The sequence below is a fragment of the Ochotona princeps genome, chromosome 4 (assembly GCF_030435755.1).
Source record: "Ochotona princeps isolate mOchPri1 chromosome 4, mOchPri1.hap1, whole genome shotgun sequence".
NCBI lineage: Eukaryota > Metazoa > Chordata > Mammalia > Lagomorpha > Ochotonidae > Ochotona > Ochotona princeps.
In genome coordinates, this window is record NC_080835.1 from 68,898,516 (window position 1) to 68,922,667 (window position 24,152).

General features: G+C 38.1%; 1 protein-coding gene across 9 annotated transcripts in view; it reads left to right on the forward strand.

Moving 5' to 3' along the window:
- Window positions 1-24,152, forward strand: part of DEUP1 (deuterosome assembly protein 1) — a 121,328-nt gene that overhangs the window by 21,681 nt on the left and 75,495 nt on the right. For 7 of the 9 annotated variants that reach the window (XM_058663725.1, XM_058663724.1, XM_012926960.2 and 4 more), the window contains 4 exons: window positions 2,127-2,298; window positions 3,596-3,691; window positions 13,902-14,033; window positions 23,955-24,068. In XM_058663725.1, coding sequence (XP_058519708.1) covers window positions 2,161-2,298; window positions 3,596-3,691; window positions 13,902-14,033; window positions 23,955-24,068 — 480 coding nt within the window. In that variant the 5' untranslated portion in view covers window positions 2,127-2,160. The remainder of the gene's footprint in view (window positions 1-2,126; window positions 2,299-3,595; window positions 3,692-13,901; window positions 14,034-23,954; window positions 24,069-24,152) is intronic. The other 2 variants (XM_058663727.1, XM_012926959.3) reach the window with 2 other exon arrangements.

Sequence of the window (24,152 nt, forward strand, 5' to 3'; positions counted from 1 at the left end):
AAATGGTATGAAAGCACCATTTCTGTTACTTTTCTTTACATCCTAACTCCAATTAAAATTAAATCAGATTACTTGTAGAGAAATAGCAATGTTCTTTTTTCCAAGTTTATTTTGATTTAGGTAAAATTCGAGTGCCCTGAGCCTTAGTCCAGGAATGCAGAGAGAAGACTTCAGGGTGGTATTCTGTACTTATAAACCCCTCAGATGTCAAAGGACACCCCTGATTCAGGCTGATTCTGGGTATTTTAGAAAGATTCTGGGAGTTCTGAATCTTTGGTTCTAATACCTGCTTTTCACTCTTGCAACAGAGTGAATTTATACTATTTTTAATTTTTTTTTTCAATTTTCCTTCATCTACTTGAAAGAAAGAGGGAGAGAGAAGAGGGAGGAAGAAAGGAGAAGAGGGAGAGAATCTTCTATCCGATGGTTCACTGTTCAAATGCTTGTAATACTCATGTTTGGGCCAGGCTGTGCAACCTGGAATTCCATCCAGGTCTCCCACACAGAAGGCAGGGGCCCAGCTGCCGGAGCCACTCCCTACTGCCTTCCAGGATGCAACAGTGGGAGCACTGGGACTCAAAGCCAGAATTCCATTATAGATGTGGGCATCCCAAGTGATGTTTTAACCTGCTGAGCCACAAACTCGGCACCAAATTTGTGCCGCATGTTTTGAATACTTGTTACTCTAAGCCTCGTGTCTTGCAGTTCTTGCAGCTCTGCACATTAGATGGAAGGCAGTGGTCCAGGGTCTGTTCTTCCATTACTTACCTGTACAACTTTGGACCTCTGTAGGCCTCAACATTTTCCAAAATGTTAAATGATCTTTAACTGTACCCAAAAAGCTGATTTGGTGTAACTAATTAGAGAAAACGTCAACTTCATACCTTACTCTTCCTTTTGCCCTCTCTCTCTGCCTATACAAATACATTAGAAGGCTCTTCATCACCATTGAAAAAAATAGTCAACTAACTTGCTTTTCTCATCTGCACATGATGTATGTCTCTTGGTCTGAAGGCTGATACTTCAGTAACCACGTGCTCATCCAGTTTGAATAAGTGGACTTATGCCAGTGCACAACTTCTCTGAAGAAGTTAGTCGTCCCAGCAAACTGTCTGCCCACCACCCAGCTAGCTGTCTTCTCTATAATTTAGTGGCTGCCAACGGTCATGTCTGAACTCAAAAGACTTTCCTAGATCTATAATATTTTCATCCATGTAGCTGATAATACCCTTATTACAAAAATACTTATATTATTTTGCCTACACCTGCTTGGTCAAACTTCTTCCAAATGGACACCAGTCAGATTGTTCCAAGTCCCTTCCCTGGGAAGCTGAACAGTAGTCCATTTAGGGCTCTGATCCTACATAGCTCAGGCTTGTTCTGTCCCTGACAAGCATGGCTGACATCCAGTTAGCCTGTCAAACCTCTTCAAGTCTGACAGATTTTTCATGGTTAGCATATTCCCTAATCTTAACTCACTCTTAAAAAGTTACATTAGGGCCCGGCGGCGTGGCCAGCCGGCTGGAGTCCTCACTTTGAACGCACCGGGATCCCATATGGTCGCTGGTTCTCATCCTGGCAGCTCCACTTCCCATTCAGCTCCCTGCTTGTGGCCTGGGAAAGCAGTCGAGGACGGCCCAAGGCATTGGGACCCTGCACCCGCGTGGGAGACCCAGAAGAGGTTCCTGGTTCCCGGCTTCGGACTGGCACAGAACCAGCCTGTTGCGGCTCACTTGGGGAGTGAATCATTGGACAGAAGATCTTCCTCTCTGTCTCTCCTCCTCTCTGTATATCTGACTTTGTAACAAAAATAAATAAATCTTAAAAAAAAGTTATAGTATATATGTGTATGTGCATGACAATATTTATATATTGTGTATTATATTTTGTATATATATTTTTGTGTATATATATTGTGTACATAAATATATTTATATACACTCATGATTGAAGTCAACTTTTACATTTAAATTAAAAGATTAACCTCTAGCTTGTGAACTTCTTTCAATTTAAATAAATAAACAATTTAAGGAAATAAGCTCAAGGTATAAGGTTTTTTTTTTTTTTTTTTTTGCTTTTGTATTTCACTCTTTCAAAAATGCTTCTTACATTTGTATCATTGCCAGAGCTTCCCCTTGTGAAGCTGAGCTTCAAGAATTAATGGAACAAATTGACATCATGGTAAGCAACAAAAAAATGGACTGGGAACGAAAGATGCGGGCTTTGGAAACACGATTAGATCTTCGAGATCAAGAGTTGGCAAATGCACAAACTTGCTTGGATCAGAAAGGCCAAGAGGTACTGAACTCATGTGTTACGAAGTTATTCATTCATCAGACTCTCATAAATGGTGTTCATTGTATCAAATTATGTTTTTCAAAGCATATACTTTTTCTCAGGCATCAGTAACAACACTTACTGCTTAAAATGCTATCAGCAAATAGTATGCTAAATGTTTTATCAAATAACTAGCAGATGATAAATACGTTACTGTAGCTGATGAAGACTTATGGTGTCAATGCCATCTGTAAAAGTAAACATTTAACATGTATGTGAAAAAAATACTGTTTGTAAGCCAAGGATACACATGCTTTTGCTGCCATCTCTTTACAGAAGGCAGAGTTCAGGAGTACTTGTCTCTTCTAATCTGCTAGGAAGATACTTCCTGAAAGAAAGGAGATGTAAAGAACTGACTGTGAGACAATGGAGAATCTAGATTAGTGAAGGGGTTCCCTCAGATCTGGCAGGCTGCTCACTGCCAACTTGATAATCATGGGAAAATGTGTGGTTGTTTTCAGACCCGCTAAGGAGTTCTAAAAACCACATACTTTCACCTACTGTGGACTGTAGTGTCCTGGGTTTTTATTTTGGGTGAGACATGAAACAAATGTTTCCTAATAAAATTAATTTGTTCATGGGCCAGTTGGCTGCCTTTCTTGGCTTCTCACTGGAAGTATCTGGCATGATGATGTCACTGTTTGGCATGGTTAACTTATTTGTTGGTAGCTGATTTCCTTTCACAGTAGAGAGGCATGTCATCAGACACAGCATATGCTAGGAAACATTCGCTCACTTCTAAGTTTGTAAGGACAAAATGTAAACACAGATTCACTTGTCTTTTGAGCAAAATCTGTAAGACAAACACTTTTCAACTGCTCCTAGAGATTTCCTTGTTGATATGTTAATTCTTATAAAAATATGATATTTAGTCCATAAGATCATTAAAACAGAACTCTATTGAATGCAAAGGAATCTGCCTCAAACAGCTGAATAGGAGAGGTTCTGCTTGAGCAACGATGGCACAGCATCCCAAAAAGATAACGCAAAGTCTAATTATTAATTTCAAATGTGAAGTGATCAGAATCTTTTGTTACATGTTATATAATACTGTCTTAATGTGTACCTACTGAAAAAGTGCTAGCAGTTTTTGGTTTCTGAGAATTTGATTTTTAAGAGCTATTTTAAGAACTGCAGTACCCATGTATTCTTAACTTGGTACCACAGTTTTATTCGAATTATGCTTCTCCTCCATACATTTTCTGATTCTTCAGGCAAAATTTAGAAAAAAGAAAAATTAAATTTATTTTTAATACAGGTGGGGTTACTGCGACAGAAATTGGACAGTCTGGAAAAATGTAATTTAGCCATGACTCAGAATTATGAAGGACAACTACAAACCCTAAAAGCTCAAGTAAGAAAACTTTATCACAGTTTAATTTCACACATCTGGATATGCTTCTGACCTATAAAATTCTGTTGAGTTTATTAAAACTCATTGTATTAATGCAAGCTGACGTTTATATATTTCAATTACAAGTTTTAACCTACCTTTCATTTTTTTCATATGCACTGATTTTGTCCTTTTTACTAGACTGTTAGCTCCATACATACATTTTCAATCACCCTTTCTCAGGAGACATGTTGATTAATAATGATAATTAGCTACTTAAACAGCAACCAAAAAATGTCTTCTGTGTCTATTACTGCCTGCTAGGTGTGTCTTTCATTCTATGACCACTGAAACTATGGATATCTGGTATTATGAAGCAGATAACTGAAAGAACAAAAGTTATTTTTATTGCCTTGCTACTAATACAATATTTCACAACAACAGTGCTTCTGCATATGTGGTAGAAGGGATATTAATTTCTTTCTTTCTGAAATTAATTTCCCTCTTTCTTCCCATTATACTGGCAAGCAGAAAGTCTTCCCATGATGCAACAGACAGAACACAGGGCAGTGGTCATCCAGCCATATCAGATCCAGTGGATGCTGGATTCTTTTGTAACCCCCTAAATAAGTCCCAGAAAAACATCCCTGACGATGAGATTTTCCTTTACAATCAACATGTTTTGCAGTACAAAGATTTCATACACAATAATATAATCAAAGGGATCCAAAGTAGTTAAAGTTTCTCAAGTACCTTTTCAGGGAGAGGATCTGGCCTTTAAGATCGGAGAAAATAAAACATGATGCCACTCAACAGGCCAGAATTCCTGAGTAGCTTCATCTATGTAGTCATTTTGCCTGCAATTCAAGTTAGTGCCACTAGATGGTAGCTTAGATTATGATGCTAATACGGCTTTCTTAGCTAAGATTGTTACTGTATTTATCACCAAGTCAAACAATATTGCTTTTTATACAAAGATAAAGCTCTAAAACAATAGCAAATATATTTCACTATAATGGTTCAGTGTAACAAAAGAGATAACAAACTGAAATAAGTTGTTTTTTTTTTAATATAGGAATCTTGTAAGAAAAATAGAACCCTGTGGGAAAACAGAATTAAGGCGCAGGTTTGAGGGCAAAACAAATTTAAATCTATGCATAGTTTTTTATCTAATACGTATTTCCATGAATTTTTTAAAAAGATGTATTCATTTTTATTGGAAAGTCAGAATTACAGAGAGAAGGAGAAAGATCTTCCATCTGCTGGTTCACTCCCCAAGTGGCCACAATGGCTGGAGCTGAATTGATCTCAATCCAAAGCCAGGAACTTCTTCTTGGTCACCCATATGGGTGCAGAGTCCCAAGGCTTTGGGCCGTCCTCCACTGCATTTCCAAGCCACAAGCAGGGAGCTGGATGGGAAGTGGAGCAGCCAGGACATGAACCAGTATCCACGTGGAATCCTTGGTGTGCAAGGCGGGACTCTAGCCATTAGCCTACTGCATCATGCTCCGTGAATGTTTAAATGGAAAAACTGCATGAGTTTTTTGAAAAAAGATTTGCACTCCAATAAACTTCTTTTTATTGCATTTTTCCCATGAACTTTTGCAGTACTAATTACCAAATCTTTAATTTCTGGGTACTTTTATTCACTTCTCTTGTTAAAACATGTTGTGTTTGTGGATGTTTGGCAGCAACTTGATAGTATGAATCCTTGCCATTTGATGTTTTTGCAGAATTCACTGTTTTATTATTATCTGGCTGCTGCTTCTTTTCAGTGTTACCCAACAAATATCTTTAGGGTGATCTCAAAGAAATCTATTGTGAAACATTACCAACATGAGTTTAGGACATGCTGTTTAAGTGCCTTTCATGCTGGCCAAGGCCATAGCCTTCCTCTCCTGAAAATCAGGGTTCATGTTAGCACATGGCAGACTGCAGGAGGCTCTGCATTAAGCAAATCCATTTAATCTTTTAATCCATCCTTCTCCAAAGACATGGGACCAGAGAATCCTTTATGTGGTTTTTAACTAAAACCTGTTCATGTCCTTATGAGCCGAGATTTCAGAGTACACTTCGGAGGTGTTGCATTGTTGCTCAGGTGACCTACTACTTCCAGGGCAGTTTTCTGCTCACTCTCTCTCTCTCTCTCTCACTCTCTCTCTCCAGTTAAAAGAGAGGAATTTAGGCAAGGAGACTACAATAGAAGAAGGACAGAGAGAAAGCGACAGAGACAGGGAAGGATTTAGCTAATGTTTCAGATGCCTCTTGGGATGCCTGCATTTCTTGGCAGAGTACTAGGGTTGGAGTTCCAGCTCCTGGCTCCAGCCTTGTGCTAATAAGATCCTAAGAGGCAGTAGAACAGCTCCAACACTTGGAACCCTGCCATTTACATGAAGACCCCAGTTGTGTTACTGGCTCCAGGCTTGCCTGGGCCCAGGCCCAGCTGTTACAAGTATTTGGAGAGTGAATCAATGGATGGGACAGCTCCTTTTTTCCCTGCCTTTCAAATAAATAAAATAATAATCTAAAGGCACAAATAGAAAAGCACTCTGTACTTGAAGTGGTTGTAGAAATACTATTAAATAATATGCCATCTTTTTCTAATCAGAAAATGATATCTTGAAGCAAATATGTTTTGTTGCTGCTTGCTCACTCTACTGCTATTTTTCGTTCAAATTCCTGGTTTATTTAAAATTTTATTTTTCAACATCTTCAGAGTACATTTTACTGTTACATTCCACTTTGAATAACTGAAATATGTCCAATTTTCTTACAGAAACTACCTGATTTTTTTTTTAAAAAATGGGTTTCTTTTCCTTCTAACCATTATAAAGCTATTCTACACACATACACACACACACACACAACACACACACATACACAAGAAAAATCTATGTATCTGAGACTTTCATTCCTGGAACAGTGGAGTAGAAACTAGTCCCTCTCAGTCTGCTAAAAATAGCTAAAAATCTTGGCCATTATTTATAAAACAACATAAGACGACTTTGAGAAATGGAGAGAAGAAAAATTGGTCAGGGACTCTGGGACACAGAGAATGACACAATGGTGAACTCTCTGGGATTTCTTTTTGCCTTTCATATCCTAAACTGGATACTAGAGAAACTTTCAAACTGGATACACCAATGTGTTCAAACAAGCAAACAAAAAGAACCCCAAAGAAAGCCTGCTGTCTCTAGACAAACAAGATAAACTAGATAACAATGGTTCTAACCACAGCCAAACACCACAGGAGACTCCGTGTGGTAGAAACAAGCATCTCCACTAGCAGCAAAAATGGAGCAGAAAACCCGGATTTACATGTTTACCAGAGCATTGCAAGTTAGGAAGAGTGAATGGGAGCCAGGATCTTCATCAGCAATAGACATGAACAAGCCCTGCCACAACTCAAGGTGGCAGTGAACACCACAGCCCGGTGGCAGTGAGGTGCCTCTCCTTCCCCTCTCGGATGATATCAATGGAAATCTAGTGAGGAGTCACCACCCCATCATAGTAGCCACTCATCTAAGGAAGCAAATGTAGGCTCCAATCAAGCAGAATCAATGAAAGACAACAGGGGGTGCCTGGCCCCAGGCCCGTGGGTCTGACACAGGTTATCTGGCACCTGGGGACTACCATCGAAAGTTCGGAAACACAGCACCGCTGACAATGGCTGAGAAGGACATTGCCATGTTGCTCGGTCCCCCATAATATAGACCTGTGCATTCTAAACTTGGGTGCCCAGGTTATATTGAATAACCTCACCCACATGTCAGAATAAAAAGAACTTCATTCTTGCTCCTTCCCTGTGCATGAAATGTTCTCCTGATCTTCTGTGGTTGGTATCTGGGTAAGGAATTGAAAATCAGACTCAGAAAGTTAAACTGGAAGAGAATCTTCATTTGCCATTGAGAAGACATATTCTTTTTTGGTATGAATCAAGAAATGAAGAAACAAAGGAAATTTTCAATGTTTGAAGAGGAAGTTTTCAGTGTTAGTGGAGCCAGAGGAAACCATGTGGACTTTCCTTAGCTCTCTCAGTTCTTAAATGCCAAAGGTTGTGGGGATGTTTTCCAGATGTTCTTTGGTGTAGAAGGAGAGTAAGCAAAACAGTGAGAATAGCTTGTTACTGTTGGTCTTTTGTTTTTTTCCCCACTGTTTATTGATATTCCCACTGTAATTAAATCAGTTCCATTCTAGAATGTTGAAAGGAAGAAGACAAAAAAATTAGTGTAGCTGAAATACATCTGTTAAAAATGTCATGATTCAGAGTAGGTGATTCTAGTCCGCCTGAGTTACAGATCCAGCTCTGGCTCCTGCCCCAGCTTCTCGTCCTTGCTGACTCTGGAAGGCAGTGCTTATGGCTCAGGCATCCTGGTTCCCCGCCACCTCCTGGGTTACAGTCCCAACTTCCCACCCATGCTGACTCCTGAAAACAGTGCTTATGGCTCAGGCAACAGGGTTCCTGCCACTTCCTGGGAGACCTGGATTGCATGCCCATCCCCTCCTTCCAGCCCCAGCCGTTGCAGATATTTGGGGTATGAATCAACAAATGGGAACACCTTCAAATAAGTTTTTGAAAATGTCATGATTGAGTTTCAAGTTATTTTTAAATTGTTGCTAGAACTTCTTTTTTTACAAATTATCCATTTTGAAGGAAAAACTGTATATGACAGTAATATTGGTGATCCAACTTCCAGCAATCCCAACACCCTCCTCCCTTATCTGTCTCCAATAAAGAACCTGAAAATGTTAAAAAGACACTGGGAAACCTGACCATGAACTTCTACTCAGTAGAAACAAGGGACACTTCACCCGGTACCATGGAGGCCAAGTTGAGACTGGAAGTTGCACTGCCACTCTCAGCAATCAATCGGTAGTGCTCTCTTTTCCCTGCTTGAATACTTTCCAAAAAGGACAGCTAAAATGCAGTAATTACACTGTCTCTTAACACAATCCACAAAAATTTCCAGGTTTCAAAAGAAAATCACTCATCAGGGGCCAGTATAGAGGCACAGCATGTTCAGCCACCACCAGCAGCAATGCTGCAATCTTATGTGAGCATGGGTTGGAATCCTAGCTGCTCTGTTTACAAGGTAGCCCCCTGCTAACGCCCCTGGGAAAGCAGCAGAAGATAGCCCCAGTGCTTGGGGCTGTGCACTCCCATGCTGGACCCAGAAGAAACCCCAGGTTTCTGGCTTCAGCCTGATCCAATCCTGGTCATTGTAACCATCCTGGGAGTGAAAAAGTATATGGAAAAAAATCTTCCCCTCTCTTCTCTCTTTGTAATTCTACCTTTTAAAATAACTAAATCAATCTTGAAAAAGAAGAGGAAGAAGAAAATTGCACATCATAGCAAGAACCAGAAGGATCTCAACTTGAATGACAGAATAAAATCAACGGATGCTAACAGCAAGATGAATTATCTGACAGAGGTTTTATGCTAGAGACCATTGTTTAATAGTAAAACCAACATGCTCAAAATAAAAAAATTAGAAGACTTTCACAAAGAAATAGAAATTTAAAGAACTAATCAGGAATTTTATAACTGAAAAACTTAGTAACCAGAGTTCAGTAGATGGGCTCAAAAGCAGAATGGAGAGGCCAGAGGAAAGAAATAGTGAACTTAGAAACAATATGATCTGAGTTATCCAATATGTACAATAGAAAGACCGGAAGAAAGAGCCAGCTCTGTGATGTAGCATGTTAAGCTGCAATGCTGGCATCCTCACTTCCCATCTAGCTCCCTGGATGTACCTGGGAAAGAAAGAAAAGATGGCCCAGGTCCTAGGGTCCCTGCACCCACATGGGAAACCCAGAAGGAGGTTCAGGCCCCTGGCTTTGGCCTGGTGCAGCCACCCAACCCTTGTTGCTGCAGCCATTTGGAGAGTGAACCAGTTTATGAAGGATCTTCCTCCCCTTCTTCCTCTTTCTTCCATTGCAACTCTGCCTTTCAATTCAATAAAATAAACCTTTTATAAAATGAAAAAGTATTAAAATAAAATGAACCTCAGGGACATGTGATAATATTACGAAATATTCAGCATTTATATAATAGGAGTCCCAGAAGACAAGCATGAGAGTTAAAAAGTGTTCAGGGAAATAGTATTCAAAATAAAGTTTCAAAATTTGACAAAAATGTAAACCTACAGATCCAGGAAGCTAAGTGAATCTCAAACATAATGAACTCAAAGAAATCTTGCTAAGACACACCACAAGATCCTGAAAACGAAAAGACAAAACCTAATCCTGGAAGCAGCAAGACAGAAATGACATTGTACTGTAGGGGAAAACCACTTTAAGCAATAGTAGATTTCTCGTCAGAAACCGTGGAGGCCAGCAGCAAACAGCACAACATATTTCAACTGCTGAAAAAATAGCACTGTTAACCCAGAATTCTATCAAGCAAAAATAGCCTTCAGAAGTAAAGAGGAAATCAAGACATTTCCAAAGAAAAGAAAAGCACATTTGTCGCTGGTAGAACTACCTTAAGAGAATGGCTTGAGGAAGTTCTCTGTACAGAAAGAAAAGATAAAGAAGGGGTCCCGAAACATCAGGGAGAAGGAAACTAAACAAAATACAAACATGGGTAATTGGCAAGATTTATCTTCTCCCCTCAAGTTCTCTAAATTATTTATAGTGAAAAATAAACAAAAGAGTAACAGTGTTAACATAGTTCTCAGTATATTAGAAAAAAATACTTAGCACAACTGTTATAAATGGAGCAAGGTAAAGGAACATAAAAGAAAGTAAACTTTCTAATTTCTAATTAACACATCAGAGTTAGTGCTCCCTGAAACAGCCACCTAGAAAACGGATGAAAAAATTACAATGAAACTGGATTCTAAAAATGTTCAGTGACTACAAACAAAACAGGAAGCCAAAAAAAAAATTATTAGGTCAAACTTAAAGCTGACATACTCACTAAAGGGAAATGATCTAAAGGCACTAACAAGCAGCCAGAGATTGATGATACAGTATGTCCCTTTGTATTCACTGTTAAAGAAACTCACGTCAAATTTAGCTATACAGGCTAGTTGAAAGTAAAAGATTAAAATAAAATTCTGTAAATGTTAATTAACAGTGACAACAAAATAATTCAGTGAAGAAAGTTAATCTCTTCAACAAATGATATTGACTGGATATCCACATGGTATGGAATGAAGTTGACCACAGAAAAAAGTTAACTCAGAATGGATTAAAAACTCTAAATATCGAAATATCAAAATATCAAAATTCTGGTTTGAATTCCAGCTGCTCTAATTCTGATCCAGTTCTCTGCTGATTGCCTGGGAAGGTAGCAGAAGATGTCTCCAGGTACATGGCCTTCTGCTACCCCATAGGAGACACGGATGGAGTTCCAGACTCCTGGTTTCCACCTAGCTCAGCCCTTGCTGTTGCAACCATTTGAAGAGTAAACCAGTAGACAACTGATTGCTCTCTGCTGTAATGGCTATTAGATTTGTATTTCCTTTAAAACTTGCTTATGCTTTTTTGCCATTTTTATTTTGTGAGGTAGTTTCTGATTTTCTTAATTTGAAACATCTTTCTGTACAATCACTTGGAGGAATTTCTTTTTGTTTTTTTGCCTTTGGTCTATGATAAAACACTAAGCTTATCTTTTGGTTTCACTTGTGCGCCTAGCTTTGCAGGTTTGTGCTTTGTAACACCATGCTGCCCCCACCTTAGGTTTACACAAGTGTTAACTTGTAATTACTCCTTTAAAAAAAGTTAGAGTTCTTATATGACACAGCATATCCCAAGAAAAATGAAAACATAGATCCATGTAAAAACTTCTGCACAAATGTTCAGAGCAGCATTATCCTTAAACAAAATGACCACCATTTGATAAGCAGAAAACAAAATATGGCATATCCATGCAGTGAAATATTATTTAGGTGAACTTTATATTAGGTGAATTTTATCTCAGTAAAAGAAATTACATGAGAAAAAAACCAAGAAGTGGCTACTGTCAGATCCAGTAGAGACAGTTGTTCCACTTGTAATAATGAAAAACTGAGGACAGTCAAAATGTTATGGCATGTGAATGGTTAAACACATTGTGGCACATTCATACCATAAACTATTATGAACTGTTGACAAACTCATGTTTCTCAAGGAAAGGTAAATGAAAACAAATCCGACTTCAGAAAGTCATATACTGTATGATTCCATCTTACATTCTTAACACAGTTATGGAGGTGAGTTGGGGGAATGAGCAGAAAGGGAGATCTTTGTGGGAATAGAACAGCTCTGTATCTTGGTTATGGAGTGAACAGTTACACATGTGATAAAAATAGCTTAGAACTGCAGATACACAGACACACACACACACACACACACACACACGAGCCAATTTAGCTTTGTGGGTCTGCTATCATGCCTTACTTCAATAAGATGTAAATGTTGGGGAAAACTGGGTGAAAGAGACCTGGACCGTGAATTCCTGTGAACCTATAATTATTTCAGCAGGGAAAGTATAAATAAAAAAGATTTGAATGCAGGGAAAAGCTTCCTCACCGTTGCTGCTACACTATGCTACCTTTAATATATTATTTAAAGTAGAACAAAAAATGATGGGAAAATTCAGCATCTAAGTTAAACCAAGTTTCATCATTAAAAGGGTTGAATCCCATTTTCATATCTAAATTTATTTAAGCATATATTAGCATAAGTAAGTGCTTGACATGGCTTATGCCTTTTCTTGTGTAAAAACATAAGCTGATTGGGCCCGGCAGCGTGGCCTGGCGTGGCCTAGCTGCTTAAGTCCTCACCGCGAACACCAGGATCCCATATGGGCGCCAGTTCTAATTCTGGCAGCTCCACTTCCCATCCAGCTCCCTGCTTGTGGCCTGGGAAAGCAGTCCGGGTCAGCCCAAAGCTTTGGGACCCTGCACCCGTGTGGGAGACCCAGCTTCGGATCGGCACAGAACGGGCCGTTGCACTCACTTGGGGAGTGAATCATCGGACGGAGGATTTTCCTCTCTGTCTCTCCTCCTCTCTGTGTATCTGACTTTGTAATACAAAAAAAAATTTTTTTCTCTCTCTTTTTTTATTATATATCTTTTTATTGCATTTCATTGTATAACAACATTTCACAGGCTCTGATGTTCCCCCATCCCCTCCCTGTACCCTCTCCCCCATGGTGGATTGCTCCACCTTATTGCAGTATTACAGTTCAAATCCAGTCTTATCTCTTTCATTGCAAGCATGTGCCATGCATAGAGTCCAGTATATCATTGCCCAGCTCAATTCAACAGTTTCTTGGGGAGACCAACTCTGGTCTAAAGACATAGCTGGCAGAATATCATTCCAACCAATTAAAAGCCATCAGGTAACTGCAACAACAGTTTCCATCATTATGGGGTTAATTAACATTATATTGAGTGACTGATATGTTAGATCATGCGAGTTCTTAACCACATCCAGTGACTACTTCATTAACATTTCAATTATAGTTCGTATACAACCGGCCTCTATCTTCCTTAAATTGGCTACAGGACACTATTCAGCTGTCTCATGTCTTTTTCCATTCCAGTACTTAGCAGTTTATTATGTTGAAGCATAATTTTTACTGAACTTGGTAGGTCTTAGGATAGTCTAAACTGGCTTATCCCTTTAGCAAGGCATGTGACACCCGCTGAGGCATAGAACACTGAGGGGTGTGCAGAGAAATCCTCCATACCTGGCTAGGAGTAGTTTATTTTCATGTCCTACCTAGTAAGGTATGTGTGAGTCCCCACTGATCGCTTCCTGTCCAGTTCCACTGATCGCTTCCTGTCTAGTCTCTCCTCCTCTATGTATATCTGACTTTGTAATAAAAAATAAATAAATCTTAAAAAAATAAGCTGATTATAGATTGAGTTACTGAAATTAAAATTGTCAACACAAGATGGCACTAAATCAAAATAAGAAAAGAACCTGTTTTTTCCAATTGTGAGCTTTGCTACATATGGTTAAAACAAAACTGAACAAAACATTTATCAGGTGAATCACTGTTTAACTGTGCAGTTAATGAAGTCCCAAATTTACATGAAAGCTGAATCATGTTCAGCTTCAATAATTTAATTTTAATAGCTGGTTCTATTTTCACTAATTGGAACATTTAAGCTTTACTGCACTTTCTAATCATGACTTACATTTTCAAAGTGGTACACAAGAAAAGAAATACTGTGAAATCAAGTGAGCATAACTGATAAGAATTAAAAAAACAAGTATTTTCTCTTACTTACAGTTCTCCAAACTAACAAGTAGCTTTGAAAAACTGAGATTACACCAGATGAAGCAAAACAAAGTCAGACGAAAAGACTCACCACACAAGGAAGAGATGCCCTTTGAAATGAGCAATTTGAACCAGAAACTGGAGGTGAGATCTATTTCCGGGTTGCTTCATGTGTGCCAGGGGTTGCTTGGGCTTGTGGGCTGCGTGTTTCTAGCTGCACAGTGCCCTGCACAGCTGTGGTAACAAGCAGCATACAAATCAACTTCTCATTGAATACATTTTCTTAGTGTACCTTCCCTTCAGGCACTTAGTGAATTAAAACATCACTTTGATTTATATATCTTTTATATACACGTATCAGCATTTTGGGAGAGCTTAAAAGGAAAAAAGTTCAAAGACACTGCAGCTGCAGCTGTTGACCGAAACTAGCGGGCACCCCTGGGCTCCGTTTCCCATACATCTTTTAACGACCATTTAACTGTTAGGTATTTAAATCCCAAGGAAGCTCCTAACCCTCTTCAGAGCCCAGGTGAAATTTCAGGTTGTTTGTTTTTTTCTTTAAAGGCATAGTACTGCCCCAATTCATTTGCCCCATATGTTCTTTATATACTCGGGACTTCTATGTGTGGCTTTTGATACCCGGAACCGCTGAACAGGTGTCTTGAGCACTTAGGCTTTTTTTTTTAAGCTTTTTTCTCATGATACAGCTCCTTAGGCTCAAGGATTTCCTCCTCTTCCACCCTCCCCATTCCCCACCGCACCTGTTTGCCACTCTTTTATAACAATAGTAGAGTCCTTCAGCAAGAGTCACAAGTCCATCATTCTGCTATTTAAGTATATCATGACATTGCAGGTATAGATAATGGCAGAAAGCCCAGCCTCCTATCGTCAAGATATATTTAACCATTACTTTCTAGCCTTGAAGAAAAACAAACCAGTCCATGTCCTTCCCTGTGCCCGTTAGCATTCCTGCTTCAAGTCATGAAACTGCAGAGTCCACTCTAAATTCCTATGATCTAAATTTAGTGAGGAACCTATTTGGGTAGACCCCAGGTAGACTTGCATGTTATTCCTCTCAATTTCATTCTTCCTGAGCACTAAACCCCAGCAGCCCAACCCAGCCAATGCCTTTACTTTCTCATTGATAGCAAAGAGCCTGCAATCATCCAGGCCCAATGCCTTTATGGAACCTTTGATCTATTTCTATTTCTCTTTCCTCTCTCTTTTCTCTCCTGTTCTAGCCAAGATCTTCCCTTATTTCTTTTTTTTTTAATTTGTTTATTTTTTTAAATAAAGCAAACATTTATTAAACTATAATAAAAACACTCAATCAAATTACAAAACCTGAGCAAGAAAAACAAACGGCACATGCTTAACTGTAGTTGACATTCAAATAAAATTTACATTCCCAAAATATTATACAGTAATTAGAAAATACCAGCCAAAGTAATATTAGGATACTTTTACGTGCGATCTCAACAAATTTGAACAGAAGCAAATTTTAACAAAGGTAAATTTTACAGTGAAACATAGCAGTAGACTAAGGATCTTAACATGTTTATTTTACTGCTATTTGACACTATGATACAAAAGTAACAGGATTTACTTGACATTTTTAATAAATATCTCATGAGCTGTTGAGTGCCTTACTGGTGAAAAGATTTAACTGGCTATTCTCATCAATCCATTTTGTACATTTAGTAGGCATCATCTCTGCCCTACCTAACTCTTCATGCAATTCACAGCACACAAATTGTTATCATATTAAATACATAATCAACTCGGACTTCTCAACAACAAGGAAATTAGTAAACCATCAAATGGACTGCTTACCATACATTTTCCTCATAACCATACACTTTCCTTATAACTAAATAACACACAAAAAAAATCAAAATAATATTTGTCATCACTCTAAACTATTGCCAGCAACTGACGAAAACTGCCAATTTGCCATATTCATGTTCACAACATGCTAAATATACTCTGCTGTTACTTCATCCATGAAATGCCAACATGCCTAGAACAGAGAATTTTCACCATCTCTTGCCGTGGGACCTGACTTGCAGCAATCTATATTTAGATCTATATTTAGATCAGAACTCCATGGGCACTTGATGAACTCTACCTTTCCATGTTGGCTTTCTTATATGAGAATATATGGTATTTATTCTTTTGTGATTGACTCATTTCGCTGAGCATAATAGTTTCTAGTTGGGACCACTTGGATTTGAATAGAATAATATCGTTCTTCTTGACAGCTGAATAATATTCCATTGAATAGATGTACCACAGTTTTTTTTAACCATTCTTCCTTAGACGCACATCTGGTTTGTTTCCATGACATTGCTATTGTGGATTGTGCTGCTGTGAATATAGGATTACAGATCCCCTTCTCGTATGCAGATTTCACTTCTGTTGGGTATATTCCTAAGAGCGGGATTGCTGGGTCATATGGCAGGTTTATTTGCAATTTTCCAAGCACTCTCCATATGGATTTCCACAATGATTGTACTAGCCTACACTCCCACCAGCAGTAAAGGAGGGTACCTTTTTCCCCACATCCACGCCAGCATGTGTTGTTTTTCGAATTCTGAATGTAGGCCAGTCTCACAGGAGTTAGGTGGTACCTCAAGGTGGTTTTCATTTGTATCTCTCTGATGGCTAGAGAGCCTGAGCATCTTTTCATATATTTATTAGCTATTTGTATCTGTTCTTTTGAGAAACGTCTGTTCATTTCCTTTGCCCATTTTGCTACAGGGTTTATTTTTTCACTATCCTTGGGTTTCTGAAGCTCTTTGTAGATCCTAGATATTAGTCCCCTGTCACTTGTGTAGAATGCAAAAATTTTCTCCCATTCTGTTGGTTGCTTCTTCACTTTTTTAATTGTTTCTTTTGCTGTGCAGAAACTTTTTAGTTTGATATAGTCCCATTTGTTCATTTTGGATTTGATCGCCGTTGCTTTAGGCGTCTTTTCTAAAAAGTCTTTCCCTGTTCCTATATCTTGGAGTGTGCTTCCTATGTTTTCCTTTAGTAGTTTAATAGTTTCTGGGTGTAGATTTAAGTCCTTGAGCCAATTAGAGCTGATTTTTGTATAGTACGACAAGTACGGGTCCTGCTTCTTTATTCTGCAAGCTGCTATCCAGTTGTCCCAACAGCTTTTATTGAATAGACCATGTTTTTTACCTGGATTGTTTTCTGTTTTCTTGTCAAAGATTAGTTGACTATACATGTGTGGATCCCCTTCTGATGTTTCTATTCTGTTCCACTGATCTTCTTCTCTGTTTCTATACCAGTACCAGACTGTTTTGATAACTACTGCTCTATAGTATGTCTTGAGGTCTGGAATTGTGATTCCTCCGGTTTGATTTCTATTTTTCAAGACAGCTTTAGCTATTCGTGGTCTTTTGTGGTTCCAGATGAACTTCTGTATCATCTTTTCTATTTCTGAGAAGAATATTGCTGGGATTTTGATTGGGATTGCGTTGAATCTATATATTGCTTTCGGTAATATGGCCATTTTGATAATGTTGGTCCTGCCAATCCAAGAACATGGTAAGGTTCTCCATTTTTCAAGATCTTCTTCTATTTCTTTTTTAAATGATTTATAGTTTTCATCGTAGTGGTCTTTCACATCTTTAGTTAACTTAATTCCTAGGTATTTAAGATTCCTTTCCTCTATTTTAAAGGGAACTGTACTTACAATTTCTTCCTCAGTGGCGGAATTATTTGTATACACGAATGCCATTGATTTGTGTTCATTAATTTTGTATCCTGCTACTTTGCCAAAGTCTCTTATGAGTTCCAATAGTCTTTTGACTGAGTCTTTTGGTTCTCCCATATAGAGAATCATGTCATCTGCGAATAGCGATAATTTTAATTCCTCATTTCCAATTTGTATTCCTTTAATTGCTTTTTCTTGTCTAATAGCTCTGGCAAAAACTTCCAAAACTATATTGAAGAGTCGCGGTGAGAGTGGACATCCCTGTCTAGTTCCAGATTTTAACGGGAAGGCTTCTAGTCTTTCCCCATTTAGTATGATATTGGCATTGGGTTTATCATAAATTGCCTTGATTATGTTGTAGAATGTTCCTTCTATGCCTATCTTATTTAGGGTTTTTAACATGAAGTGGTGTTGGATTTTATCAAATGCCTTCTCCGCATCTATTGAGAGGATCATATGGTTTTTATGAGTCAACTTGTTGATGTGATGTATCACATTTATTGTTTTGCGAATGTTGAACCATCCTTGCATACCTGGGATGAATCCCACCTGGTCCGGGTGAATAATCTGCCTAATGTATTGTTGGATCCTGTTGGCTAATATTTTATTGAAGATCTTTGCATCTATGTTCATCAAGGATATCGGTCTGTAGTTCTCTTTTTCTGTTGTTTCTCTCTCTGGCTTTGGTATTAAAATGATATTAGCTTCATAGAACGAGTTTGGAAGAATTGCCTCTTTTTCTATTGTTTGAAAAAGCTTGTGTAAGATTGGGGTTAGTTCTTCCTTAAACGTTTGGTAGAATTCAGCAGTGAAGCCATCTGGTCCCGGGCTTTTCTTGGTTGGAGGGCTTTAATTGTTGATTCAATTTCAGTGCATGTTATTGGGCTATTTAGATTGTTGATTGCTTCTTGATTCAATTTTGGTGGATTGTATAAGTTCAAAAATCTGTCCATTTCCTCTAGGTTTTCTAATTTGTTCACATATAGTTGCTTATAGTAGTTCCTGATGATTCTTTGTATTTCTAAGGTATCTGTTGTTACATCTCCATTCTCATTTCTGATACTATTAATGTGTATTTTCTCCCTCCTTTTTTTAATTAGTCGAGCTAGTGGGGAGTCTATTTTGTTGATTTTCTCAAAGAACCAACTCTTTGATTGATTAATCTTGTGTATAGTCCTCTTGGTCTCTATTTGGTTTATTTCCTCCCTTATTTTGATGATTTCTTTTTTCCTACTAGTTTTAGGGTTGCTTTGTTGTTGTTTTTCTAGTTCCTTCAACTGTAAGATTAGCTGATTTACTTGGTGCTTTTCTTGTTTCTTGAGATAAGCATTAATTGAAATGAACTTTCCTCTCAGCACCGCCTTGACTGTATCCCATAAGTTCTGATAAGTTGTGCTGATGCCTTCATTTGTTTCAAGCAATTTTTTAATTTCCCCTTTGATTTCGTCTCTAACCCATTGCTCATTTAGTAATATATTGTTCAGCCTCCATATGTTTGTAGGTCTTCCTTGGTGTTTCGAATTCTTGGTCTCAAGCTTCACTCCTTGGTGGTCTGAGAATGTGCATGATATGATTTCCACTTTTTTTAATTTGCTAAGGCTTGATTTATGGCCTATGATATGATCAATTCTGGAGAAAGTTCCATGTGCTGATGAAAAAAACGTGTATTCTCTGTCAGTAGGATGAAAGGTTCGATAGATGTCAACTAAGTCCATTTGCTCTAGAGTTTGAATGAGTTCTATTGTTTCTTTGCTGAGTTTCTGGTTTTTTGATCTGTCCATTTGTGTTAATGGGGTATTAAGGTCCCCCACTATGATCGTATTGGAGTCTATTTCTCCCTTATTTTTCCCTTTCTTCCCTAATTTCTTATCTTGTACGTATCTTGTGCTTTAGAATTAGCTATTTTTTTATGGGGAATTACCTTTGGGCATCAAGAGCTAGCAGGTACCAGGTGTACTCAGTGTTACGGTATAGCATTACTTTTATGCCCTTTCAACAGATAGCTGAGAAAGTTATATATGTGTACACACATTACTTTCAAGATTTAAAAAAATCAGTACTTCAGGGGCTTACACTGTGACATGGAGAGTTAAGCCACCACAGCAGTGCCAGCATCCCATATGGCACCAATTCTTGAGTCCCAGCTGTTCCACTTCCGATGTAACTGCCTGCTTGATGCACTGCAAGCAACAGTTTGACTCACTATGCCCCAACACCAGCCCCTGTACATAGTGTTCTAACTACAAAATTATTTCAAGTAAACTGGCACTCTATGAATATGCACCATGGAGTATACCCTGGCTATTGAGCTATTATAACCAGACTGGCCTCAAAGACATCCTGGTCTCACAGAAGATGTCCAGAGATGTACACTGCAATGCACATGTTTTCTCACTGAAAAAGCAGAGGTCAGACGCTAATACACAGTTTGTTAACTTTTCAGTTTGTGCGAGAACCACAATCATATAGTATTTTTTTAAGAAAACAACTTTACATTTTCATTAAATACTATTTGCACATTTTAAATTTAATTTAAATATTTGAATAAGTAGGTCTTGTGAAATCTTAGTGAAAACTAGTATCAGCATCTGCCTTGCTATGTTTGTAAACATCCCCAAAATTGTAAACACACTATACAGTTTGCCTTATATAATTATAGACAAATTCATGTACCTGTTTTTACTACCTGGGAATCTGGCTTAATTTACTAACTCGACCTCCACAGTTTAGTATTCCTTGGTTTTGCTTTGGGACAAACATTTATGCACTGGAGTGACAGACAGGAAGCAGCATGTAGTAATACAAGAGCTCAACTAACTCACTAATTTGCCCCATGATCCTGAGGGCGGTTGTAAGCCTTACAGAACATCTCTGTTTTATATCAGTGGATAGTGTTAAAAATACCATTTGGGAGACATTGTGGTTGTGGAAGGGGAAAAAGAAAACTAAACATACACGGTGAAACATTTGGAGTTGAAAATACATGAGGCCTGGCAGTTACCTTAATGAGATTGGCAAGATAAGAAGAAAAAAGACAAAGCCAATAGTAATTATACCCAATAAAGGACTCGTGGGGTGGGAGTTATTTTACTCTCTATTTTTCCATGTGTATAAAACTCTCATAACAAAAAGTTCTTACAGGTTGAGGTTTGTAAAGTCCCTGACGTGCTTGTATAGTAATTTCCAAAGACCATCTCCTCACATTTAACAGAAGCCTTTGCTTATTGTCACTTAAACTCTGGTTTTAATAACTTGGCCTAGAAAGGGTTTCCAGCCATGGAAAATTTGCTCTGAAGTTCTAGGCAGATCTACTGACCTTCAAAAACCTAGGCTGGCAACTCCTGTCTTCATAAAAAGTCAGGCAGTCTTCTAGGTTTCTTCATGGCTCAGATGCCTACCTGTATTTTAAGCTGGTTTATTAATGTGGAAACTCACACATCAGTAAGACCAAGGGAGCCAGGGGTACCTGTCTTATTTACTCCTGCAGTAGCATTTGTAAGAAGTCGAGGTAGGTGCTCCCAGAGGAATTTCTAAAGCTTTCTAGGAGTCAGCATTTTTTTGGGGGGGTGTTTCTGGGTAACTGACATGGAGTATTTGTGTTTTCTAAAAGATATGAACTGCTTTACTCAATCTTGCGCAGATCTTGACATCCTACAACATAGATTCCTCCTTATTAAAAATACACAGAAATTTTAAAATCTAGACTGCATTGAGCCTAATTTTGTAACCTGGTCATTATTACTGAAGATCCTGTTTTCCTGTACCAGTTTTTATACTGTTGAATGTCAGAATCAAAGTCAATAACTTCAAATGAACTGTCTTCATTTATCCTTGTAAAGACAGTGTATATCATAACACATTCTCATATATTCGGAATGGAAGTCTATCCTTATTTCTTGTGCCATATATTATTACCACCCAATTTTAAGTCATACTAATTACCCTAAAAGCTTCCTAATTTATAACCTATTTTCATTGGTTGTTGTTTGAGAACTTTGGAATTTACAAAATTAAAATATACCCAAATGTTTTCAAAGACCCATTTCTGTTTTAAAAACATGAAATAAAATGTTAATTCTCATTTTAAGCAAGCTGGAGCTTTTATGCTCTGCATGAGCGTGCTTACTTTCCAGCATAGCCAATCATGCCATTCAGGTGCTCTTCAAAAGAATACAAATCAGTCTGGTCAAAGGAACAAGGTTCCAATTTAACAGGTTCTAGTAAATGGCTGAGACAATCCCTGCATCCTCTGCACAGGTTTATGTGACAGAATTATTACACTTAACCCTAGAGAATTGCTTTTATACGTGCATTTCCCTACTTTACTGCATACTGCTTCATATTTTTCCTTTCAAAAATCTTTGTGAAAATCACGAAATTGCTCTGAATTCTCTTCACAGTCCCTGGTGAACATTAGTTACTCAGTAAGTTATACTGAACTGATGATTAAGACACATCAGTGCATCTATGCCCTGTCCACATCCATATGCAATATATGGTCAAGAAACTCAGTAGCTTTAAACAACCACATCGTCTTCTTTCCAAGGTTTGCTGAGACATGTTTAAATTCCAAGAAATGGTAGTCCTATGCTTTTGTTTGTACACTCATGCAATATAAGTCATATCTGAAAGTAATCAAATACACAACAACTGGGAGAATGATAAGATAAAATGGTCAGCCGCAGGCTCTCCTGAGAAGTAGGGATGCTCTCTTTGGCATCCCTAAAGCCATGTCCTTTGTTCATGTTTTTAACTTGTAAAGAGATTATCATGCTTGACAACCGTACTGCTGCACAAAAAGTTCAAACAATTGCATATGCTTTGTTAAACTAAGTAGCACCACCTCCTTTCCAGGTTAACTCAATTAATACACAACTGAGGCCCAATATGTCTTTTTCTTGGATTCACTTGGGTTTCGGCATCGTTTCGGCATCACTTAGACAGTATTCTTGAAAGCCACAGTGTCACTGTCTTAGTTCAGCCTGTTGCTACAGAATAACACAAATTGGCTTCAGCAACAAACATCGGTTCTTGCAGCTCTGAGAGTTGAAAGTCCGGGTGGAGAGTGTGAGATTCTGGGGAGGGCCCTCGTCCTGGTTTCCAGATGGCTGGCTGCTGTTATCCTCATCGAAACAGAGAGCAAGCTTTCTCACATCTCTTCTTATTAGGGCAATTCCAGCCATACAGGCTTCATTATTTCCAAAAGCTCCCAGTCCAAATAAAATTACACAGGAATTGGGCTTCAACACATGAATTCAGGGCAAGAATAGGAGAACATAAACATTCAGCCCAGTCACTATGTCCAAACTTCAAACAGGACTGGAGAACCCAGTTTTTGCCAAAGACCATTTGCATATTATAACATAATCTAGGAATCATGTAAAATTATAATCTTAAAAATTTGTTCCTCTCTGTCTCTCGTCCTTTCTGTATATCTGATTTTGCAATAAATAAATACATAAATAAATAAATAAAATTTTAAAAATTATCCTGTTATAAATTTACTGAATTTCAATTCCTGCCTGCAGTTACCTTGGCAGAGCCAAACCAAATGATTTCACGAGCATTATCATTCCCTATCCCTGCCTGGTGACAGACTGTAAAGATTGGAAGGAGGGGGCCGGGCCGGAAGGCCTAGTGGACAAATCCTTGCCTTGCATTCACCGGGATTCCGTATGGGTGCCAGTTTGTGTCCCAGATGCTGCACTTTTCATCCAGCTCCCTGTTTGTGACCTGGGAAAGTAGTAGAGAATGGCCCAAAGCCTTGGAACCCTGCACCCACATGGGAGACCCTGAAGAGGCTTCTGGCTCCTGGCTTTGGATTGGATCAGCTCTAGTCTTTGCAGCCACTTGGGGAGTGAACCAGCAGATGGAAGATATTTCTCTCTGTTTCTCCTTCTCTCTGCATATCTGCCTTGCTAATAAAAATAATAAATCTTTTTTAAAATGGAAGGACAGAAGAAACTTCCAGTATCAGTAAATAGAATGGAACCAGTAATTGAGAAAAAAAGATGTTTGCAGATCTCTTACTAGTCAGCATTTGTTCAGAGAAATTCTGACTTTTTAATAAATTTTAATTTTAATAAATGAATGTTCAATGCTTTTTTATATTAGGACTAAATTACAAATTCTGTGTTTTTCTAGCAAAAATTATTAGGCAATAAATAAACCCAATGTAAGTGATCTGATATTTTTAAAATTTTTTTCTTAATAAGGAATACATGGATTTACATTTTTTTGCCCCTCCAAATGAAGATATACAAATGAAAGAAGCCCTGGTCATGGTAATTCAAAATGAGTAATACTCTTCAATTTATGTTTGTTCCTCCATTTTTTAAAAGGAATTTAGAGCAAAATCAAGAGAATGGGACAAGCAAGAGATACTATATCAGACTCACTTGGTTTCTTTAGATGCTCAACAAAAATTATTATCTGAGAAATGTAATCAATTCCAGGTATGTTACTTAATACTAATTTATGAATGCAAAGTTACATACTGGTATCTTTGCCATTCAGCATGAAATCAATTTACAGATAAA